At 41.4% G+C, this 24,744-nt stretch overlaps 1 protein-coding gene across 3 annotated transcripts; it reads left to right on the forward strand.

Moving 5' to 3' along the window:
• Positions 1-13,530: 13,530 nt before the first annotated feature.
• Positions 13,531-24,446, forward strand: b3galt2 (UDP-Gal:betaGlcNAc beta 1,3-galactosyltransferase, polypeptide 2). 3 transcript variants are annotated; one of them, XM_056378900.1, is made up of 2 exons: positions 13,531-14,379; positions 22,054-24,446. In XM_056378900.1, exon 2 carries the CDS (start codon positions 22,404-22,406, stop codon positions 23,727-23,729), a length of 1,326 nt encoding a protein of 441 aa, XP_056234875.1. In that variant the 5' UTR covers positions 13,531-14,379; positions 22,054-22,403; the 3' UTR covers positions 23,730-24,446. The 3 variants fall into 3 exon arrangements, with proteins under 3 accessions (XP_056234875.1, XP_056234877.1, XP_056234878.1); XM_056378902.1 differs by having other exon boundaries at positions 13,531-13,700; XM_056378903.1 differs by lacking the exon at positions 13,531-14,379 and adding an exon at positions 17,648-18,303.
• The last annotated feature ends 298 nt before the right edge of the window (positions 24,447-24,744 follow it).

Genomic DNA, 24,744 nt, shown 5'->3' on the forward strand with positions numbered 1-24,744 from the left:
CCAACGCATGTGCATGCCAAACTGCATGCCTCTTCTGAGTTTAACAGAGAGGCAAAACAAAACAATCAAACGAGAAGCATTATATTCTCCTCTCAAAAGGCAATGCTGAGTTTGATAAGGGCTAAGTGGTGCTGTTGTAAGCATCAACCTCATGTAAAGCAATCTCTGTAATTCTTCTTCTCAGAGATGTCACAGCCAAGAAGGAAGGACAAATCTCCAAAATGTTGCCTCCATTGCATGTTGTTGTGTTTGACCATGTGGACCATGTCCTAAAAACCAGGCAATGCGGGAGTGTAGACAGCGTTTATGTCAGCCTGTAGGAGATATAAAATTGGTAATCAAAAGAATCATCACAGACAGCGTTTTGAATTGAAAGCCATAGCCGTCCAGACGACCGTTTAGCGCCATATCAGACACACCTGTAAATCACGTACACTGGGCATGCCTGAGCCGGTGTGAACATGAAGCAGGTTGTCTTCTCCGCAGTTGATTAGTTTGCACAAAATACCACAAATAAAGATGAACAGCAAAGACAGTTTTTAGCATAAAAATTGATCTCAGCAACAGCTGCTAGCAAACACAACAAGGTTGTTATTAAGGCTGTATTCACCACTAGTGGTCAAGGCTGATAAGACCCAATCAGGGAACGACTGTGGGTGTCTATATCATCGTTTCACAAAGGTGTCCGTTTCTGCCCGTCCAGACTACAACTAGAGTTTTCAAACTAAAACGGGTCCAGCAGCGTTTCCAAAACTCTCTATTTGGTAGTACTGTGGATGCCAGGTGTAAATGTAGCAGAAGGAATGTGTTTTAAAACTTAAAAGAGAAACAAAGCCATAGCGACAAAACACAATGAGCCATACGAAACATCCAAGTTTCGGGCGCTAAAATCAAAACAACAACTTTCGATCAAACATGCCACAGAGCTGAAGGGAACTGAAGAATCAGGTGATAATTCTCTGTGGGTTCATCACTACGAGCAACATCCATGTATTATCCATTATATTATGATCCATTATTAATGGAAAGATATTGATTAGAGCAGCTTTAAAGACTGGAAAATGTCAGTCAAATAAAGACGGGGTCTCGTATTGATTTGGTGTTAGATCAGCTCAGTCAGCCCTGGATATACTGTACATATCAATTACTTAAAACTACTTTAGAGTATAGCTTTTGTTCAGATTTTATGAACATATCTCTGTGCAAAACTGAGTAGAAATGCTGACTGTTGTTCAACTGCTCTAAAATGCACTAGAGAGAAAGAGAATGAAAAAAAGAAAAAAGAGAGTGGGAATAGAGTATATGTTCTCTTTGAGGGCGGCCATTTTCTTTTGATATTTAAGAAAAAAGAGAAATTCAATCTATGGGCAGCCGCAGCATTCACACAGAACTTGCATTTCAAAGCAAATGGAAATTGGTTAATGTATTCTCTTTGAAGACTGGTAACATTGCCAGTTCTCGCCGAGGTTTACTTTTAGATAGAAGCCTGTATCATGAAAGCATCATCACGCAGATTGAATGAGCAAGGAGTTGCTCAGCACATGCGGTCCCATCCAATATGACCAGAGGCCGACAATGAAGCATATGTGCGTGCGTTTTATATGCGCTAAAAATATCCTTATGAAAAACACAGCAGTGCAGGTAAAGTAGTGGAATTAAAAGCATAATGTATGAAAAGCAGATGATGTATTTCACTTGGTAGGAATTAGATCATGTGAACCCCTTAGGGCGATTATCCAAGATAGGAGTTATCAGATGTCAGATCCATATGGGGAGCCAGTGCTTCAGCAATAAGTAACATGTTTCATATGGGACTTCATATCTGACCTGATTCATGTAGTTTAAACAAACTGGTGCATTTGGTTCTTTGGTCTGGTTCACTTCAGCTGGTAACAGCTGTACAATCTCAGGTGAAGAAAAAAAAAAAGAAACACATAAAAACCGACTGAAAAAGAAGATCTCTGTGCAGTTATGCTCCTTTCAGGACACCCAAGGCCACTTAACACAGCAATTAAAAACATTCTGACAGACAATGAATGAATGAAAGAATTAAATATACACAATATACCCATACACACATATATGTATATATACATATATATCATTCTAAAATACCACATATGGGTCGTAGAAGCCATGGGTCATATTCAGTGTTGTTGTATTCATGTGACCATGCGTGCAGGGAGGTCTGAGGGTCAAACTTCAGCCATTGTGCCGATGAGGGTCATGCTTGGATGGATTTCAGCTAATATATTCTCTCAGGATATTGTAGCATAATACATAATTAATCAAATTAAAATATATTTAATTATTTGCTTAATTTTTTTGTGACAACTGACTCCTGCAATAGCTCATTTCAAACATGAGCAGCTTCTTTTCAATTTTTTATGTATCTTATTAATCAAATATCTTGGGCTGTGTGGGAGGAATGACTGTGAGGAAGATTAGGGGTGGCTTGTCAAAAGCCTGGGGGCCATTTTTCATCCCCATAGTGTCCATTAGTGTGGACACAGGCTTCTACATGTCTCCATGAAGATTAAAAAATGTTGAGAATTTAAGATAAATTGAAATTAATTTCACAAGTGCATTCTGAGAGTAGTGCTTACATGAAGATTGCAAATGGTGGCAAAGTCACGTTTCATAAATTGACCATTTGCTAAAGCTCTTCCATCCTTAGTTATTGTTGCTGCGCCTGTAATGCTCAGTTAGTAGGTAGTGAGCTGGTTAGTCAGACTGCTAATGATTGCAGCTTACACACGGATGGATTATGAGAAAATGAGCCTCTGAGCCACCCCCACTCCTTCCATATAGCTGTTTCGTGTGTCTCTGTGGTCGTTTTGTATCTCTTTATAATCGTTTTGTGTCTCTTTGTGGTCGTTTTGTGTTATAAAGTGTTTCAAATCTCAAACAAGAAGTATAGGCCCCAGCCCAAGGACCCGAGAGGTCAGGGGGCCCCTGTGCCAGAGCCTCTGAGCTCGTTCAGTAAACCGTCCATGGGTTTACAGAACAGATAAACGAAGCATTACTGCATCAATTACACTTTTGTGTATTTGATTTAGGAAATACTTTACAATGATACCGCCAAGCAAATGCTTTTAATGCAGCGTACGGCTCCTACTTTGTCATTTGGAAGAATCCAAAAACTTGCAACGCTAATTACTGTTTGAGGGAGGGGTATATTTGCCAGTTCGACAGAACTCTTGCGGACCTGTTGTGTTGGTTCGTAAAACATGCCCAGCTGAGCCAGAGGAAATTATCTCATGTTGCAAATTGCAGTTTGCATGTTGGTAAAACTGGTCCCTACATTCGCATTACAGCCAGCCAATTTGAATTCTAGTAAATACATACTTTTATACTCCTACCTGCACCAGCTGTTGTAAATAACTCCAGTCAGGGTACTGACAGAGGACACACTTTTGGTTGGATACCCAAATTAACTGGATAATAAATTAGGAAAATGCTAAAACTTGGTATTTGGTATTTTGATCACGGTGACTGCGATGTGGCATCTTCACTACTGATGCGAGTGATATCTAATGTAATATGGGTGGGGTTAAAAATGAACAACACTGGATTACACAATCAGGTTGTACAGTTCTTTGTATATAGCTTTACATGCTGTGCGAATGCCCTTAACGGAGGGAAATTGATTGAAACTGTGTCACCTACAATGAGTCAACAATCATCATAACCGGGCTAATGAATGATACCGTGAGACACATATTCACTAGAGTTGTCACTCAAAGAAAAATGAAAGGAAAATGTAATTTTCCTGGCTCTACAGGCTAAATAGCAGCAAGTGGAAGCTTTGAACACCTAATAATAAGTCTCATACAAGACGTTTTCTTTCCGCCAATTGAAAGCATCAGGTAGACTTCATCTATCCTTCGCAGCCGCCTGGCAGCTCTTTTTTTCTTTTTCTTTTTTTTTTTTAAACCTTTTCTTTTGCTAGTATTCTCATGCTGTGAATCATGTTTTTCTTTCCCTTTTTTTTCTCTATGATAACTCACAAAGCTCACGAAGAGCGTAGTCAGTGATTTTGCACTAGTCATAAGATGAGATCAAAAATATGCTCCTTTTCCTTTTGCGGCCTTTTACCTTCCCTTCAAAAACACCCTCCATCCCATTTGCTCGTAGTCTGGGGTTATTTCATAGTGGCTTACTGTAGGATGAGGTGGCGGGGCAGTTCATGTGTGAATACACCTCTGACAGTAGTCACAATTCAGGGACTTTTGAAAACCACCCATAAACAACAGTGGAGGGCAAAAGATGCTTACCGAGGCAGTAACTGTAGTCGAAGTGAAGCACAAGTGCTGCTGGAGGAGGCAGCGGTCCATTCAGGAGAGTCCCGGGCCTTTATGTTGATTCATTACTCTATTAGGCCTCGTGACAGAGATAAGGACCGGCATGTTTCAAAGTGATAGCTGACCTCTGCGTTTTACCCATCCCACCGCCAACACGCCCGCAGCGGACACCGTTTTTCAAACACACATGCTCGCTGGCGCGCGGGAGGGCAAAACGCGAATGAGCTAACTCCCACACCCACACACGCCTGTGTACAAAAAAACTTCAAAAGGACACATTGACAGAGAGAATCACACAGGCACTGACACAGTGTTAATGTGTGAACATGCTCCTGCACCTGTAGACTCTCGCACACACACACACACACACACACACACACACAACATGTACATGTCCACGCACACACATCTGTGCTCGTCCAGGAAGCGAAACTTATCATAAAATAGCCTTCAAATTTTCCATTGCGTCACCTCGTGAGTAAACCAAAGCTGCCGTGATTCTGACTTCACACTGTATTTCCCTTAAGTAAACATCAGCTGACCAGCTTGGTAACCACTGGAAAGTTTCAGCAGGAAGTAATGAAGTGATTGAGTGTTCTTTTTGTCCTTTTGAAATCTCCTCATCTAAAGGACATCTGTCACTGCAGAGGATTGTAAAGTTTACTGGTGAAGAAGTTCATTTCACTCTCAAATAATAAAAATTTAAACTGCTATCGCTTGTTTCAAACTGGGCTCACCAAAGTGCAGAGTTTCCTCATGCTGCTTTGACAGTAATAACGAAGTACTAACTCAATCAAGGCTGTATCATCGTTCCACTGTAGGAGGGAAGGAGAGACAAAGCGCCAGACTAAAATATTATGGAGTACTGGGGTTATGACATGAATGAATCATTGCTCTTTCTGACAAATGCTTCGGTGGCTGCATGCTAAGAGTACCGGCGATAATCTGTCTTTCATGAGGAAAAAAAAACCACTCTGTATGTCCTTCGAACGCACTGCAGGAATATTTAATTTACAGAGCGACTACCTCGAAACCATCTGGAGCAAGAAAACAAACAGTTGTCTTTGAAGGAATCAAACGTCTTTTTGCTCTGTTTTTTTTTTTCAACTGAGAAAATGCTCAAATTGAAACAAGATCCCTGCTTTGATCTTGAACAACAGGTCCACATACAGTCGACCACACGACGCCGATGGAGTCTTGTTATTGTGAAGTAAGATGCTTAGCCTGTTCCTAGACCATTTGCATAATTAAGTCTAAGCAGCTTTTATTGCAGCTCTTGATACTCAAAACCCGTCTGTGGTAAATCAGGCCCGCACGAACCGATCCTGTGCGTGTGTCATTAGATCTTCCAGTGTCACGTGGATCATGGCTCGGACTTCAGGTGAAAGATTCCTCGACTGTGCAGCTGAAAAAGACAAGATCTTGGTCTTGAATAAAGCTCCTCTGAGAAGTAGCAGGAATGGCACAGATGCAGACATATGTTGTCAAATACAACTAAACATTTATTATTATTTTCTGGGTGGTTGTGAATGAACAGTGGAAAATAATTTAATACATTTAATCAAGTTCTGTAAACTTAAGTACATTTTCGATGGACTCTACTAACTGGACTAAAATAAGTAAATGTATTAAAAAGTAAGTGCTAATTATATATAATATATGTTTTGTATTTGCGGAATTAGTTTTTTTATTTTGAATATTTAAATACATTTTGATGTAATTCTGATTTTAAATGAAGACCTTTTACTTGTAATGGAGTATTTTTACAGTGTGGTATTTAGAAGTCCTTCTTCCACCACTAGTGAACTTAAATGAAGAGTCAATATCAGTCTGATCAGATTCTGTCAGTCACACTTTTTTAAATAATCTTTACCTCAACAAATCATCTTTGTCATTAAAAACAACCAAACAAAAAATACTGTCTTACTTATCGACGTATCTAATCATGTAGTTTTGGTTTAATAGGTAGAAATTTTGAGATTGCCATCTCTGAGGTTTCTGCTTCCACCCCAGTACAATAGGTACATTTCATTGGTGTAGAGCAACAGCAGTGTCTTACCAATACTGCAAAGATATTTAAGTATCAGAGATATTTACCGATATCTCAAAGATATTGGTAAGATATGGGAAGTGTCTTCCCCTCAATGAAAGGTCAGAATAGTCCATGAAAACTGTGGATTGCCATGAGTGATGGAGAGACCCAACACATAAAACCATCTATCTGCATGTCTTATAGCCACTGGGGTTAAGTGAGAAACTCTTATTTTTGTTTGTTTGTTTTTTGATGAACTGAACCTTCAATCATGATTATTTCCACCAGTATGTAATACAACAGTAGGTTCAGCTTTAAAATTCCTCCAACAGAAGCCCTTAAAGAACTGCAGTTTCAACAATTTTACTAAAACATACAGTATTATGCAGTGCAGAAATGGTTTGAGAAAATCTGACATTTAAAGCAAAGAAAGTTTGGAATCGAAAAGGCAAGAGCAGCGTTTGAGCCACGTCCAGATTCAGTTGTGCTTACATTATCAGAAAAATACAGGCGCAGAGAGCATACAGATACCTCCATTTCCAATACCCCTGAAGATCTATAGACACTATCTCTCCACACCAGCCCAGCTGTGTCAGCTGAATACCATTTGGTAACACAAAGATTTAATCAGAATTTCACTAATAAAGAACGACCTCACCAGAATACCCACTGATTGATGCCTTATCTGTCTGCTTTCTGGTGTTGTAGGTTAGAAACTCTGCTGAATCCAGGCACAATTTTGGTTCCTCACTGGTCCTGGACCCGAAAGGTCCCAGTTCATGTTTAGACAAAATTTTTGAGAATATACAAGCATTATTGACAAATTGCCCCTTACAGCTTTTCAGATTACAGCTCTTTTACCATGACAAAACATATACAAAAGCCTTGTGTCTGATTGGCAAGCAGTTCCATTCAAATTGGATACCAAATATCCATCTCCAGCAGGTTAACTACAATTCTGAATCAGTGCACAATGTCAATTAAACTGCAGGTACCCATAGCAACATGAGGTTCTGTGCAGGTGCTACTTATTAACAGTTACATTAAGAATACCGAAGGTAAGAAAATAAAGTGTGTTAAACAAACTAGATAGCTAGTCCTACTTACATTTTCCTACACTGATCAAACCCTGGAACAGAGGATATGAATAAAGTGGTGTTTGCGATGAAAGAGCCTGTACTGAAAAAACACAGTTTGTCATATTTACATTCCTGTTTGCGTACACATCTAAAAAAATAGCTAGATACAATGTGTTAATTAGTGAACTTTGGAGGTGTTAGTAGACTTTTACCTTTAACTAAACTAGGCTAACTGTTTTGTCCTGCCTTCCGTCTTTATGCTAAGCTAGGCTAACCACCTGACTATAGTAGTAGCTAACTTTGGAGAGGTAGCATGTGCATATGTATGTGGGTTTTCAAAGCTCTTTCACTGAAAATAGCCCGCCTTCAGCACTCACTGCTCTCCATGTGTTTACACTGACTGGTTTTGCTATTAATAAAAACAGGCAGTCTAAAGCAATTTGTGATATTGTTGCTGAAAGGAAAAGTATCCAGCCATTTCTTTATATTGCTAATAGTTATAATCCCTCTCTGCTCATTTTGTCACTTGACTGAATGCGAAAGTCTTAAATGGATTGCAGCAGCATTCAGTTCATAACGAAAACTAAAAGGTTTGACTCTTGCTCTTTTAACAACAACAATCTGCAATGATAAAATCAGCTGTATTTACTGCAATAAAACGGTGTTTAAGAACATGCTCATGGTTGCAGATGATGATGATAATATTTTACACAGGGAGGAACCAGGGCTCACAGCAGCCCATATGTAGTCTGTCTGTTGGCTGACGACATCCCATGCAGGCATCTGGGGCCTTAAAGCACAGATGCGCGGTTGATGGAAAGCCACTTAAACCACTCAACCACCCCCCCCACCCCCCAAACCGCCCTGATTTCCTCCTACACCCTTCATCTCTTTAAAGCATATTAATGTAAAACTAATTGGATAATGGTATACCACATATTATAATCTGAAGTATGTGTTACGTAATGGATTAAATAATTACCATTTCTAAGAGCCAGATAAGCGTGTATTTATTTGTGGTAGATTGTTTATGTTGCCATGTTATGAACCATTTTCAGCTTTGAATAGCAAATAAGTTATATTTACAATATTGTGCCCTAGAATAAAGATACAGATATTTATAGGCTATTGCTAACAAGGAACAATGTGATGTAGAGAAGTCTATGAGTATTACATTGCAGTTATGTGTGGCCCCAATCCATACATATTTGATAAGGATTATCTTTATTTGGCACCTGCCTTGATATTGTAAACTGCCTCCTTGATTGGTGAATACACTGGTTTAATTGACATAAAACATGCCTTTGCAGACTATGAGGCACTGAGACAACATCCTGGTTTTCTTTTTCCTTCTGACCTGCTCTCTGACCTCTCCTCAAGACTGGATGTCCGAGATTATGTTGCTGACAATGACAACAGAGTCTGTTGTCTATGTGCATTCAAATAACAGCAACCAGACCATCTTATTTTTCTTTTCTTATTTTTAAGTCTGGTTCACAAAGAAGTACCTCTCACTTTCCTTTCTTCCTGTCATTACGTGTAAACGCCTTCCCCTTCAAATTGTCATATCAGTGTGGATTTTTTGATATTTGATTGGAAAGGCTGTTAATTATGAGATCACCTCGCAGCATTCTCCTCACTTAAAAGAAATGCGATCCAACCCTCGATAACTGTACATGACTTCACCTCCAGCTCTTCTTGTTTACATGGCTCATTGGTACATTGAGTCTGCATCTCAGACTGTCTGGCCACATCTATATCTGGCAGTGACGACCGGACAGCTCTGTCTTTCTTTAGCCCAGGCAATGACAAGTATTTTATATACAGACACGTCTTGATATGATTGGATTGGATATACACATGGGATTAAAATGTGTTGCCTGTAAACAGTCTGACATCAGATTTGTCTTGTCTTGTGAAAAAACACAGACAACCATGCACGTACACTAGCTGTCATCACTCTGCTTCTATATATTCAAAGTCAACTTTATTGTTAATTCTTCCATATGCACGAGGCATATAGTGAAAGCCGTTGACAGTAAACACCGCAAGAATCCAAGACAATCCGCTCTGACAGGCATACTACTATCCAAACCGCCTGCCAACTGTGTGAATTGCAGGCATTTTATGATTGGATCTGCTCAGGAAAATGTGTTTCCATATGGATGTGGCATGCATTACAGTTTTATTTTGTCATTAAGGTGGTTGAATGCATCTCTCATCGCACCTTTATCTGATTCCCCCTGTATGTTGCCAGATATGTAATTTATGAAAATTATATATATTTTTTTTTACTTAATCAAAACATGCACACATGTAATTAAAACGTGTTGATTGCAGGTGGAAAGGTGTCGGCCATCTGCAAAATCAGTTTTTATAGCAAACGTCAGTCATCGTGCCCTGTCGTGATATGAATGATAAAAGTCTAATTTAAACCGGTGTCATTTTATGCTAATTAGTCTCCAAGATAATATGAAATTCAGCGAATTAATGCTTAATGCTTTATAATGTGTCCTCTTTTATAACAGAGCTGACCCCCCCACCCCACCCCCCGCACACATCCACAACCCCCCGATTTTTATTCATTGAATGGAGGCCTGAGTCTGAGTGAAGACAAAGATATTCACAGAGACATCACTGCCTGCACTTGAGGCTCTGCCACAGGACATTATGACTGCACTCTTTAAGAGATGCAATAACAGCTCACATTTCATCTAAGACTGCGTTTCCTAAAAGGTGTAGCGTTGAGATAACCAACTTCGAGCAGTGTCTGAGGGGAAAAAGAGAAAGTGAAGTACAAAACAACCTGAGGAAAATGTGCATTAGAAAAGAATTAGAACAAAGAAAAATCTATTGACTCATCAAATGGGTTAACTCACATTGTGAATAGGTAGATATAAACGTATTATTCTCCATTTAATTCAGCATTTCTTCTCAGAACTTGCCAATATGGCGAATTGACCAGGACTGAAAGCATAGAAATTAGAAATTATTCAAATGCGAAAGGGGTTCCAGGTTGCTATGCAAATGCTGGCCCATTTGTGTTTGAACTTTATTGCTTCGCAAAGAAAAGAAACTGTGGCTGTGCTGTCATACTGTTTTCCACTCTTTAGAAGTGTGTTTGAAACAAAACAACAAGAATAGAAAAGGCAATAAAGAAATATGGTGTCTGTCTTTATTTGTTTCTTTCGCAGGAGTCATGTTTTGTGAATAGTGTCTCACCCCGTGCCAAAGCACACACATTCTTTTATTGACTTTGTACTTCAAGGCATGGGGTGTTTAAATTTAGTGAGATAAAAGGAGATCACATTACAGGGGCTCCAAGGCAAGTCTATAAAAATGAATGCAGACATTTTTGTGGGGGGGTTTTTTGCACAATTTCTACCGTACATGAGGACATCTTGTGTATGTGTGCATGTGTCTGTGTGCAGGAGGCTGAGTTACAGCAGGAGAAGCGGACTTGGTGCTCCAAGATACTCCCCGAGCACCAGCAATTAATGATGACAATTTAAATTTTGATATGCCGCTCCTTGCTGAGGCAACCGGGCTGGACAAGTTGAGGAAGTCACCTATCTAATAGATGCCACATGATATTAATGTACACAGGCGCGCTGCATCTAACCTGGCAACCACGGGAAATCAATCACCACCCCGGCATTACTTTCTTTTGACAAATATGCTCTCACCGGCCGGGTAGCAGAGCTAATGGCCTCCAAAGTATTTCTGTCAGAGACACAGCTCCTATTAATTATTCAGTCACCTGTGCTCCTATGCTGTGGTGCTACCTTACAATATTTACAGTGCTACAAGAGGGCTGCTCTCCCACCGGCTTACTGTCCCTGAAGTAGCGAGCTGCTTTTGCATGAGCCATAATTCCATCTGCTCCACTTCTACTGAGAGAGGGAAGAGGAGACAAGCTGCTTTCATCGTTTATCAAGGAGCACGCCGGTCTCTGGAGGTGCATGAGTGTAAACATGACTGATGGCTGATGAAGGGTTTGCATTGTGTTTAAGTCATTAATGAGGCAGGTAGAGTTTCATCATCATGCTGTAATGGAGGGAGAGAGTCAGAGCAGTCAACGGCCACGAGTGTGTTTGTTTTATTTTATTTTTTGTCAGTCTGCGTGTGAAAGGACGCTAAATATAGCTGATAATCATGTGTGCATAATGATGTGTTAATAATGTTGCAAACAAGGCAAACAAAATGATCTGTTTTTGAATTAAAAGTGTTTTAAAAAGGTCCAGCAGACACCAAGCAGGCCAGCAGGGTTAAACAAAGAGCGCAACTGTGGCAGATCCAGCTGTTACCAGACAACCACTGGCCACCATGCTCTTCCTGAGTTAAACCCCCCCCCACCCCTTTCTTTTTTTTTCACCCACAGAGGAGGAGTGCTTGGTGGTGGGCTTGGGAGAAGGAGGAGAGAAAGGAAAGGCAGGAGCGATGCTGCATTCATGTGAATGTGGGAAAAGTGGGAGGAATGAGTTTCCTATGTGGAAATACCATCCACTTCAGCTTTCAGGCAGAAGATACTGTTTGCAAATTTTCTTTCATAAATACATCTGCTGTAGCTTGAAAGAAATTTCCATCTAATTTTTCAATCAGTAGTAAAAGTAGCCCACTGCCAGACATGGATACGAATTTTCTGGATCTTTTTTTTTTGTTGTTTTGTTGGGGACGAGAGGGAGGATCGATCTGCACAATAAAGCTGCAGAATGTCCATTTAAATACTCATACTTTCTCTTTTCTTTCTAGATATTAATATGATAGCTATCAATCCGTTATGAAGTTTAATTTAAAAAAACAAACAAACAATATTTTACAGTATTTTCAATAAAATACATGAATACACTCCAAAGGACCAGAAGTATGTGGACACAAAAACAGCACACCTACATGTGATTGTTGAACATATCATCCCAGAACCATGGGCACCATCTGCTGCTAGAACAGATCCACTTTTCTGGGAAGGCTTTGGCTCAGGAGGTGGAGCAGGTCGTCCACGAATCAGGAGGATGGAAGTTCGATTCACAGCTCCTCCAGGCTGCGTATCCAATTGTCCATCAGTGTATGGGTGTAATGTATGACAGTATGGGTGAATGTAGCAAATACTGTAAAGGTCAGTAGGACTATATAAGTGCCAGTCCATTTTCCATTTACAATATTTGGAAGCCTGAAAAGGTGGCTGCAGGGATTTGCTCTCATTCAGCCACAAAAGCATTAGTGAGGTCCAATGCTGATCCCAAAGGTGTCGGATGGGGTTGAGGTCAGGGCTCTACTTTTGCCATAAAGTTTGAAGCCCAAGCCCACACTCTCTGACCAAAACTACTCAAATTACAGCTAAATTTTCACTTTTGAAACGTTGTAATTTCAGATCTATACTTGAGGCCTACTGATTGTGTATCCATGGTAATGTCCTTGTTTCTTGTCTTTTATGTTTTTATTTAAAAAGGAAGGAGGAATACTTCAGAGAGATTAATGGTTGACTTTTAACATCTTCAAATGATTAACATGAACATATGAATGATCTACAGCACAGTTTCATGAAGGTACGTTTTATGGCCGAGACATTTTTATTGCAATGTGAATATGTGGCTATGAAGAAACAACGTTAGAACCTAAAACAATGAATTCATTTCAAAATCTCTAAAACTAAACTATGTCTTCAAACAGTGGGAGACCCATAAATTTACACAAGATTTAAAATTTATGATAAATTTTTAACGGCCTGATCCAAATCAGTGCTTGTCATGACAATTATAGTAACTGCCGTTTAATGTAATAACTCCTTAAATTTTAATAAAGTGTTCCTTTAAATGGAAATTGAATAATGATGGAACAAGACTATATTATCAGCAATTACACAGGCTATACCTTTAGTGAGTTTTAATTAGAAAATGATGTTTTGAACACTTTTTCAGTTGGGGTGTGTTCGTGTGAATGTGTGTGTGTGTGTTTGTGTGTGTGTGTGTGTGTGTTTGTGTGTGTGTGTGTGTGTGTGTGTATGTGTGTATGTGTGTTGAGGGAGGGATGCTTTTTGCCCCCACGACCCATGAACGCAGCATAAGCGTCTAACTGGGTCACGTGAGATGCTCCGCTAAGAATGCAGTGACGTGGTAGAGTTCCGTCAGTGTAGTGGTGTCTGACAGCCAGCCTGTCCGGGCCAGCAGCTGCCTTGCCCGGCTGAAAAATCCGACAGGGGTCGGTCCTAAAGGCGGAGCGGCGGAAAGATCCGGGAGAGGGAAAAAAAGAGGGAGCGGACTGATAAACCGAAGCGGGCAGATGAAGGTAGACGAGTTATTGTTTTTGTTTTGCCTGCAGGACTCGGGGAACATGTTTTGGCAGTGACTGGACTCAGGGGTGGAAGAAGAGATTTTTTTTTTTAATTATTATCATTCTGTGTATCTCCATCGCTTTCACTCCGCTTTTACTGTACAACAGCCTGCCGAGCATCGTGAGGGACCAACCGCGCTCCCGCTCCTCTGCCGCCGCTGCTCTCTCGTGCTCCCCGCAGATCGGATAAACGTGCGTGGATGCTGTGGTGTTATCTCCTACATTTATATTAAATAACGCCTCTGGAAAGCGACGTTAACTTGGATAAGGTTAGGAAACAACAGCGAAGCAGCGAGAGGGGGCAAAGATATTTAAGTAGAGGTAGAGGAGAGCCGTGGTGTATAGGCTAACGGACATAGGGAGCAGGAGAGGAGAGGGAGAGTCGCAGCAGGAGGAGAACCAAAAACCTGCAGGTTTGTTGAGCCTGTGGGGATGAGGACGAGGAGGGACGAAATACATCCAAGGTGTCAGTGTGATTAGGAGAGGAAGCTCGGAGAGGGGACGCACTAAAGCCCAGGTTGTTTATGAAGCAAGGAGGCGCCGATGGCGGGTAAAGGCACCAGGGTTCACACACTCCGTCAGCCGACCGCAGCCCTGTCAGCAGCCGCAGCAGCAGCAGCATGATGAGGAGGAGGTACGCAGCACTGCACGTCTCATCAGTCCCCCACATCCTCATTATTCATTTAGCCTTCCCCGCCCTCATCTCCCCTCCATTACATCCAAACATCCACCTTTTCCAGTCGCCTTTGACTAGTATCCATCAATCCATCAGTTTCTCCATCCATGCCCGTGTCCCAACATCCTGCATCTCCTCTGGCACTTTTTTGGACCCCCAGTGGCTCTCTAAAATGATGCAAGGGCCCCTTAGGCAGGTGTATCCTTGCTAATTAAGAATACTTTTGATTTTATTATTACTTCACTCCCTAAGGATGAATGTTGATGACAGCTTTCATTCCTCCTTGCCCACAGCAGAGTCATTTTCTTTTTCTCCCATCAGAGATTCCTGAAGGTAGCATCTCTGTCATTACATGGGGGTCAGCAGTCCATTCTGTATTCAAATTAAATTTAGGAATCCCCTCTTTGGACCTGCCAAGAAGCAATACCAGGAGGTTTCCATTGATTCAGCTCAATTAACAGAGCTTTTTATCCACTTCATCACGTACAGCTGTCTGAGCTATTTGGCACTAAAGCTTATGCATACTTAGGGATATCTGCTAACTGCTGAGATTGACATTAAAAAAAAAAAAAAAATCAGCTAAGCTCACCATCAGGGTGTTCACTCTGCCCACTAGACTATGAAACTTTAATAGGGTCTAATTTTCAAACCACCTCATAATTTATTGCCGTGGCATATGAACCGACAGCCCTGAAAAGTAAGGAGAATAGAAAAAAACAGCCGGGCTTTATTAATGAAGTAAAACAGAAATACTGCTAGAATTAAAGTCAGTGGTAAAAGTTGGCAGTCGCACAATGAGAAGGAGTGGATATCGCCCTCATTGAGTGGAAGAGAATCACTGTCATATAATATTTACAACAGCTACAGTGGCTCGCAGCTGCCAAAGCTTTATTTCCCAGAGGTCTCTTGTATTTTTGAGGCGAGTTTAAAGAGGTTTCTCGATCCTTTGTTAAAACCCTTTTTAAAGGACGAATGAATCTAAAATGTTTCACTGCATGTCGATTATATAGCTTTGACTTGTACATTAAAGGGTCGGTTCCCACAAAGTACAAACAAACACATTCTTTTGGCCTTATCTGTTCAAGTTTTGATATCTTCTTCTTCTATATCGTATTTTTTATGTACATTAGGGGCAGAAAATATGAAATGAAAAACATCCATTATAGTTTCCTAAAACCCAATGTGTAAAAAATTGCTCTTTTTTGTCCAACTAAGAGTCCAAATCTCAAAGATATTCAGTTTACTGTGACTTTAGACATAGAAAAGCATTATAAACTCTTAATGCAGACTCTGAAACTGGAGATCGTTTGGTATTTTTGCTTGAAAAATGATGATGACTAAACGATTATCAAAGTCGTGATCGGCTAATTGAGTGGTCTTCATCGTTTCAGCTTGGCAAAACATCATTGGAGAGACAGTTCCTGTTTTCCTTGGCAAATGCACAGATTATATTATTAGCAGTTGCACGGGCTGTAGGGTGTGTTCCAAACAGGTTCCCAGTCACTGGTTGTCATTGGAACTAGTTGTCCTCATTATGTTAAGGTGGAGGCAGGCCCTCCTATAGATACAATTAAAAGTAAACTGTCTTCATGGCTAAGATACCACAAGAGAGGTTTTTGTAATTTGGGTGAAATGACCCTTTAAGGATCAGATGTGGTCATGTTGTGTGATGTGGGGCTGCAGTGGCCTGGCCCAGATCTGACAAGCCTCTAGTGATGAAGGGTAAAAAAAAAAAAAAAAAAAAATTACAGCTGGTCATCCTCTGTCACTCGTCTGCTCTGAAACACTTAGCAAGAACGCAACCCTCCCTCTCCCAGCGGTCCTATCCTAGTTGAGTCACATATACACCAAACATTTTCAAAGGGTCACTTCACTCAGATACCCCAAAAAAACATTTTCTCTGTTCCTTGCAGTTTTCCGTTAGGGCTGATGTACTGGACAGAAAGTTTGTTCTAGTGACAACTTATTCAGAGGAGCAGGGACACTGTTTATTGGAAAGATATGTTGCTGTGAAATTTCCAAATGTCAACACACTCATTTGTGTTTGTATTTGGGTTCTGGCATAAATCTCAACATCAGATTTTTAAAAACCCCTGCAGGTAAAACTGAAAATAGCGCACTAAACAGCGCAACAAGAGAGAAAAAGAATAATGGACACAGTTACATTTATCCAAAAAAAAAAAAAAAAAAGGCAAATGAATCAGAAGTCAAAAGACAGCGTCTCATGCTACCCAAACAGTGCTTGCTAACTAGTTAGCTAACTAGTTAGCAAGTGAGGAGAGAAGTATTAAGAGTTAGCTTAAAATAAATAGATGCTAAAGAGTAAACTATTAAAATTTATGGATAAAAAAAAAAGTTATGGATAAGGAGTTGAAAGAGTTATGTAAAAGTGGATAAATGGTTGCAGTATGTAGTTTAAAGTAAAGAATAAACAACCAAAACAATTAGCTACATTAATGGTTGCAATAATAATAAATAACGGATAAATAAGTTAGCTAGAAATGTATGACTAAAATAGCTTAAAGAAATGAAACAGGTAAATGAGTTAGCTAAAATCATTAGATGAAAATGGTTAGTCAAAAATAATGGATAACTGCTTGAAGTGTCTTCTGCCACTGGCAGTAATGCACCAAACCAAGCTCAGTTCAATTGTATGACAAAATCTTGTAACAAGATCCACTTATATATAGTTAAAAGTGTTACGTAACATCCAGATTACAATCAGTGCAACTGTTTGGAACATAATGGTTGGTGTTGGATAAAGGGGTATAGGAGTTTACGATGAAAAATAAATAAAAAGGATGGAAACTTCTTTCTTATACAATAACATCTTGATGAAACATTTAAATTTGCACAAGAATATAAAAATCCCTTCCTTGCTTTAGTAAACGAGACCAGCTGGTCAAATAACTCAAACAGAACCAGACGGAGAGAGAGTGAAAGTCGCGAGGAGTGACCATCCCTCACATCGATTCCGCTTGTTTTCTTGCCAGTCTTTGTGAACTTTTTGCTGCAATCAGATGGTAAACAACAGTCAGAAAATGACAGGTTGTTGAGGAGTAGTGCAGCTGAACAGGGTCGAGGAGAGCGACCAGGGCGAGGAGGGTTTAAAATGAGATCACAGCAATGCCAAAGAGGGGGTGAGCTGGGGGGGGTGGGGGGGGCTCCAACAGCCTTCTCTCCTTCAAGCGTCTGGTCAGAACGAAGCCTGGGGTTGAATTCCCTGAGGAGCCCAGAAGCAGATGTGAAATTCCTGAATTCCTCAAAAAAAACTCATTGCTGTGCAGGCCAAAGCACAATAGCAGTGAAACTAGCTCAATGTTTCTTGCCAACATAAGCAATACAGCGACAAAAAACCAAACAGACAGGTTTCAAGGAGAGGCTGAGCGATTGAAGATAAAGCTGATTCTCTAGACCAAAGGCATTTCGAGCTTTGATTTCCTGGTTCACAACACGGAAGCTGACAGTTGACACCAAGAGCCAGAGTCTTAAATAGATACAAAACAATCTGCGTTGTCCTCGTTCACTGCTGGCGATATTTATTGGGGCGTTACAACGGTATTCTCACCAGGCTACGATAAAGCAGCAGACAGACAAACTTCATGACTGATTTGAAGTTGCTGAAGCCTCCTTAGACTGCAGCACTCCGGGGTGTGTCAGAGAATTAAGGCTAAATAGAACTGAAAGTGCTGAGTTTTCATTGTTTTTTTTTTCATTTGGATGTTGAACAGACATCTTAACTGTGCTGCATCAAAATTGAAAACCTTTGTGAGTAGGAGGAGACAGTTTTAATAGAAAAGACATCTATAGCACTTGTTGCATCATTTTGGGAAATCAGGAACAGTATGTATCCTTCTCGTGACTTCAAATTCGTTACCAAATGTGAGTATACAGCTGTTTTTTATTAGTATTCAGATTCTATACTTTTTTCTACAGCTTAAAAAAGCTGCATTACAAGTTAATGTCTCACATTTGAAACTGCACTTACATAGCTCACTATTATTAGCAATGAACTTAAAGGTCCCATATTGTATAAAGTGACATTTCCATGTGTTGTTTGATTATAAAGCAGGTCTACGTTCTATATTAATACTGTAAAAGTATCAAAGCGCTCAGTCCACAGAGAAATGCACACAGCCTGTATTCAGAAACTGAGCCTTAAAACCAGCCGTCAGGACTTCTGTAACCTTGTGATGTCACAACAAAGCAATCACCACCCTCAGCTGTGCCTCAAGTGCCGCGCATTTTTATTGGATATTTTATTATTTTTCTATTCTATCATTTAGAAAACAGTCAGCCAGTCAGAAGAGATCCTCAGAGCCTCTCTTCTGATTGGCTCACTAACCTGTTGTTACTAGAGCTCCAGAGAGAAGCCTGAGAGAGGAGATGTAAAACTACACTGAGATGGTTTTTGGTTCTTAAAACCACAAATATATCTTCTTATGGATAAACATTTCAAATTAAACACTGGAAAAGTATAAAATATGGGACCTTTAAAGTAACTTCAAGCGTTATTTGGAACAAAAGAAAATGTTTGAACATATATCTTTTGGTGCTCCGAGGAAAACGTGACAGGCTTTTTTTCATTAATCATTTAATTACGAAAATAATTGCTAATTGTTGCTAATTGTTGCCAGATCCTCATCCAGCTGCAACATTCACGAGTTCTTTGTCAAACTTGTTTTTTGGCGTATGTCAGGGGATTTTCTTTTTAAAGAACCCTAGGTTCTCTTCACCCCGATGAAGGCAATGAGTCACAATGAATCACAACACTTAGTTAATAAAAAATTAAATCTAGGACTGTAATGGCTGAGTGAGGACTGTTACTTCAAGGCAGTGATATTAAACCAAAGGAGAACTTCAGTCAGCCACATAATCAGCCAGGCCTGTTTCAATAAAGCAGAGTTTAACCTCCTAACTCCAGCGAACAGCCTCTCTAAACGGCTCAACAATGGAGGCTGCATTTTTTTCCCCGAGGAAAATGTGTCACTATCACAAAGTGCACTGTTTCACTGAATGAAGGTCACATCCTCATCGACATCAGCAGAGCTTGTTTTGCATGCATTACGCACTTTGTGGAGGCATAAAACGGGCCAGACAGTTTATGTAGGCGTGCAAACAGAGAAATCTACCTGTGGAGAATGTATGTGTGTGTGTGTGTGTGTGTGTGTGTGTGTGTGTGTGCATGTGCACCTCGCTGTTGAAAGCCTGTCCTCTTTTTTTTTTTTTTTTTTTTATTATTATGTTTTGTTTTTCCTCTAGGCTTGAAGCTGATGTGGTGACAGGGACGACGCTATAATGTATGCCTAGTATGTCACCACTGTGTCATTCCCCCAGCCTTCGTTCTGATTATTGACCGCTGCAGAATCGCTGGGGCTTTAATTAGTGCTAGTGTAACTAATTGGCTTGCATAGAAGTGACATTGATGGGAGGCAAGAAAATGAATTAATGAGGAGAGGCATTGGCAGATTAAATAGAACTGCTAAAAAGTAAAAATGGATGCCTGATCTCTCGGCAGAATTGGCATTTACGCTGAAAACAAGAAAACAAAGTCACACACTCAGCCATTCATGGATTGTCTACATGTGAGCTTGTGGGTGGGAGGATGTGGCAGTGTGTGGGCATCCACTACGCACGTGTGTCTCTGTGTTCGTACGTATTTGTGTGTTTACGTGCCCCTCTTGTTTGTGCACACTTCATCAGAGCTCATGTAACTAGATGTTCATTTAGTTGACAGGAGAAGCGCTGGATATGCTTCGATGTAAAGTATGTTAACCTTTAAAACAAAGCCGGCTCTGGCCCCTCTCATTCTCCTGTAATTGCTTGCGCTGGGTAAGCTCACTCGCCTGAAAAGGTTATCGTGTTCCTTGCCAGTTGTCATGACGAATGAGCAAACATAGCAGGAAATGAAAATTGGAAGTTCAGAAAAATCTGCCTCACACTAAGCCGGCATGTAGCATTTGCACAAATATAATGCTCTGTTGTTCAGCATCTTCAAATTATTTAAAAAAAAAGCAAGCAAACAAATTAAAAAAAAAAAAAAAAAAAGGCAACGCAGGCAGCCAGTAAATTAATACACTCACGAAGGAAGGATGGATTCAAGACTTGCACTGCTGCTGCATTAATATTCACTAGAGTCTAGCACAACCTGCAAGTTTCTGCTGGCATATTCTGTTTTCTCTGCTGATGTGTGTGTGTAAGTTAACATGCACAGCAATGATGATGTATGTATATCTAGTGTGGATATAATTATGTGTTTAGTGCACACACACACACACACACGCGCGCCTTACTGTTTGTGCAGTATGTTTGTTCTGTATATCATTAAGTCTGGTCCGCATTTGATTTCGTGTTGATGTGTGTTTCTGTGAACACCAAAAAATGATTATGTGTGCAGTATTTGGTGTGCATATGATAGTGTGCAACACACAGTAAATGTTGTGCTTGTGCAAATGGATTGTTTGCCTTGGTGAGTTAGAGAATCAATGTGCGCATACATGGTCGCCTTCGTGCCTCCCTCGGTGCACAACCCCCTGTGGGCAACAGATGCAATCGCACACATCGCATTTCTGTCTGTGTCGTCTGTGTTTGCATGTGTACATTTTTTCCTTGCATGTCCTGTATTTATGGATGTGTGAGATCGAGCAGCCTGGGTGGTCACAGCTAGACAGTAGGCAGCATTGATAAGCCGAAGGTGGAAGGTGAATGGCGGGCTCAGGCTGTTATCATCAGAGGTTTGGCTCAGGCTTTGGCACCACTGCCTGCTGGACCCTGAAAACTCATTTTGACAGATGCATCTCCTCCCCGGTTGTCGACGCGTGGTGGGGGGCTGATGACACTCGCTCGCCCAAGCGGGTCGGTGTAGCGTTAGCCGGCACCACATTGAGCAAACCTGCAATTTATACTTCTGCCCCAGGCGTTAAGCTGAATAATGACATGCAAGAGGCAACCACCGCTTCACTATGTCAGCGCCAGCTCAGAGTTTCCACAAAGATCTTTATAGAATATTGTCTGTTCTTCACTATTTTTAGATGGTCTTAACTGTGAGACGAGTTTGTGATGGTCTAGGAAATGGTCCTATTGTCTGTTACTGTGTAAAGCAACAGGAAAATATGCTCACAGTTGTTTTTACTGTGGGGTTGAATTAATCTGAAAAACTGTTTTGTACTGTGTCTCAGCAAAGAGACACACACCTGGATCTAGTTAATTTTCAATTGTACGTTCCTTTCCTCCACTGACATATTTGCATCAGTATTCTCAAAATTTCCCATCCTCTTTCCTCGGGAGGTCACAACCCCACAGCATGCTGCGTTCTAGGTCCCTGTCCAGTGAAAGATGCAACAACGCTGTCATATTGACTCAGACATTTACCACAGTGAGCAATGCACCCACAGAAAGATATAATTGGGGCTTTTGCATCTGGAAGAAATTAATTCAGAATTATTGTGAGTGTTCCAAAACAAACCATAAATTAAATGATTAAAAAACAAACTCAGTTCTTCCCACAATAGAATGAATAAAACACATCTGCAACTCAAATAATTGACATATGGCTCAGTGCCAGCGAATAGGAGTTGCTTTTTGGACCACAGCCAAGACTGTTTTCTCTGTTTCTTTTCTCTCCCTTTTCAGATTAGAGAGAGCAAACACAGAGGAGGTGACCCTTATCATATCCTGAAGCAGACGAGACGCGGAGCATGACCCTGTGTTTGTCTACGGTCCCAAAGAAGAGCCAGGGAGAAGCCTCTATGGCCAGGGAATCATCGCCCTCTAAGCTCCACCAGGAGCCCTTTTAAACCTGCTCCAAGCTGTACTGGTGGACTCAGTTGTTCCCTACTCCACCAGGAGGCTCACTCCAACCCATCTGCCAGCTCAGATAACCCTCTGATTGTTGGCAACCACATGTTTGAGGTGACTGTATGTGACTGCCGCCGCCGCCCATTCTTGAGCAGCAGCAGCCTCCTGCGACCCCGATCTGCACCATGCAGTGGAGACGGCGGCACTGCTGTCCCATCAAGATGACCTGGACCGTCAAGCGTTCGCTCTTTCGGACCCATGTGGCAGGCCTCCTCTCACTGGCTCTGCTATTCACCCTCTTCTTATTCTTCAGCCACCAGGACTGGCTGCCGGGACGCAGTGGGCCCCGGGAAAATCCACTGACCTACACCATTAGGGGCTTCCGCAGCCCCAAGGGAGAAGCCAACCAGAGCAGCTCCCTGAGGAGCCTGTGGAGAGAGACGGGGTATGTGCCGCCAAAGCCTCTGCTCAACCTCAGCTCGCAGCAGGCAGAGGGTGCGGCAGGAGAGGCGGGAGGAGGGGGAGGTGGAGGAGGAGCCAGGATGGGTGTAATGGGGCTTGGGGACTCCATGAGCACAAACAACAGTTTACAAAAGGAGATGGGTGTGGGTGGGAGGCTCAGCGCTCAGCCCTACCGCTACATCCTGAACGAGCCCTTCAAGTGCAGGGACACCACACCTTTCCTCATACTGCTCATCGCTGCAGAACCCGCCCAGGCCGATGCCCGCAACGCCATCCGCCAGACCTGGGGGAATGAGAGCGTCGCAATGGGCCTGGGGTTTGTCCGTCTTTTCCTGCTCGGCACAGGGAAAAGCTCCGACACCTTCCTTCAGAGCAGCATAGAGGAAGAGAGCCGCGTTTACCATGACATCATCCAACAGGACTATCAGGACACTTACTACAACCTGACCATCAAAACCCTGATGGGCATGAACTGGGTGGCCACCTATTGCCCACACGCCTCCTATGTGATGAAGACAGACAGCGACATGTTTGTCAATACTGAGTATCTCATCCAAAAGCTGCTGAAGCCCGAGCTCCCCCCCAAGCAGAGGTACTTCACCGGCTACCTGATGAGGGGCTATGCACCAAACCGAAACAAGGACAGCAAGTGGTACATGCCGCCGGAGCTGTACCCGAGCGAGCGCTACCCGATATTCTGCTCAGGCACGGGGTACGTGTTCTCAGGGGACATGGCTGAGCTGATCTACCAGGCCTCTCTCAGCATACGCAGGCTGCACTTGGAAGACGTTTACGTGGGGATCTGCTTGGCGAAGCTGCGCATCGACCCGGCGCCCCCTCCCAACGAGTTCCTCTTCAACCACTGGCGGGTGTCTTACTCCAGTTGTAAGTACAGCCACCTGATCACATCCCATCAGTTCCACCCCAACGAACTCATCAAGTACTGGAACCACTTGCAGAGCAACAAGCACAACGCCTGTATCAACATGGCCAAGGAAAAGAACGGCAGGTACAGACACCGAAAGTTTCACGGAGAGAGGCCTCCGTGACGCGTCCTGTGACTACCACCTGCTTCAAAAAAAGGGAGATGGGTGCACTCTTAACTACAGCCGGTGGATGGCATGTCGAACTCAGCACTATACACTATATGGGGAAAAGCACATTGTTTTTGGTATTGTGTACAGTCGATGATCCAAACTATTTTTTTAATTTGAGAAAAAATGTTAAGTATCGTAAACCTGGTGAGCTATTTCTAAAGAGGGAAGTGGGGGACGTGTGCGACGTGGAGCATGCACAAGTGCAGCTCAAGAGTGGTGTTTATGATTATTCAGGTGCCAACAGAAAGGTGGTAATTCATGCTACGGTTAATGTGAGGGATCTCTTCTAAAGGGTAGTACAATATCTACAATTCTTTAATGAAAAAACAAACATTAAGACACAATTGTGTTTACACAGACAAAGGGAAATGTACGTGTATTATGTCAAAAGTTACACTACCTAAATATGAATGAAAGTATCTTTGACGTTGACCAGTTATGCTGCCCTGTTTCTCAGTGTTTACTTTACATATTTATCAAAGAACACAACTCTATCGAGAAGGTTTATCTGTCATATACTGTATTTTATTTTGAAAAAAATCAACATGAAAGCACTCAGAATCACGTCAGAGATGACTGAGATTGTATTTTTTAAAGCTTTACATTGAGTATAACTGCACTTGAGAAAATGTGCAATGAATCAAATAACAATTAAATGTACTGAATTCATCTTGTTTGCAGTTGTGTTTGTGTTTTCTCTGGGGTCCTTGATTACACACGAATGAGTGGATTCACATTGTGATCATTTAAACCTGTTTGTATTGTACACACTTCTTTTGACAAAGTTAATTTCTACATTTTTAATCATAAACTAAAAAAAAAAAGGTTTTTGTTACACATGTGTGAAGAAGTTATGTGATTAGATTGGATTTCAGAGTGCAATTCAAGTTGCATTGAACATCAATCGCAAAACATCAAATGCTTTTATCCATATTGTGATATTCATTTCAAATATCTCAAACTTAGG

The sequence above is a fragment of the Seriola aureovittata genome, chromosome 6 (genome assembly GCF_021018895.1).
Source record: "Seriola aureovittata isolate HTS-2021-v1 ecotype China chromosome 6, ASM2101889v1, whole genome shotgun sequence".
In the NCBI taxonomy this organism is placed as follows: Eukaryota; Metazoa; Chordata; class Actinopteri; order Carangiformes; family Carangidae; genus Seriola; species Seriola aureovittata.

Bases quoted from the DNA above. Each gene is read 5' to 3' on its own strand.
- b3galt2 (XM_056378900.1), top strand. From the start codon at position 22,404: ATGCAGTGGAGACGGCGGCACTGCTGTCCCATCAAGATGACCTGGACC.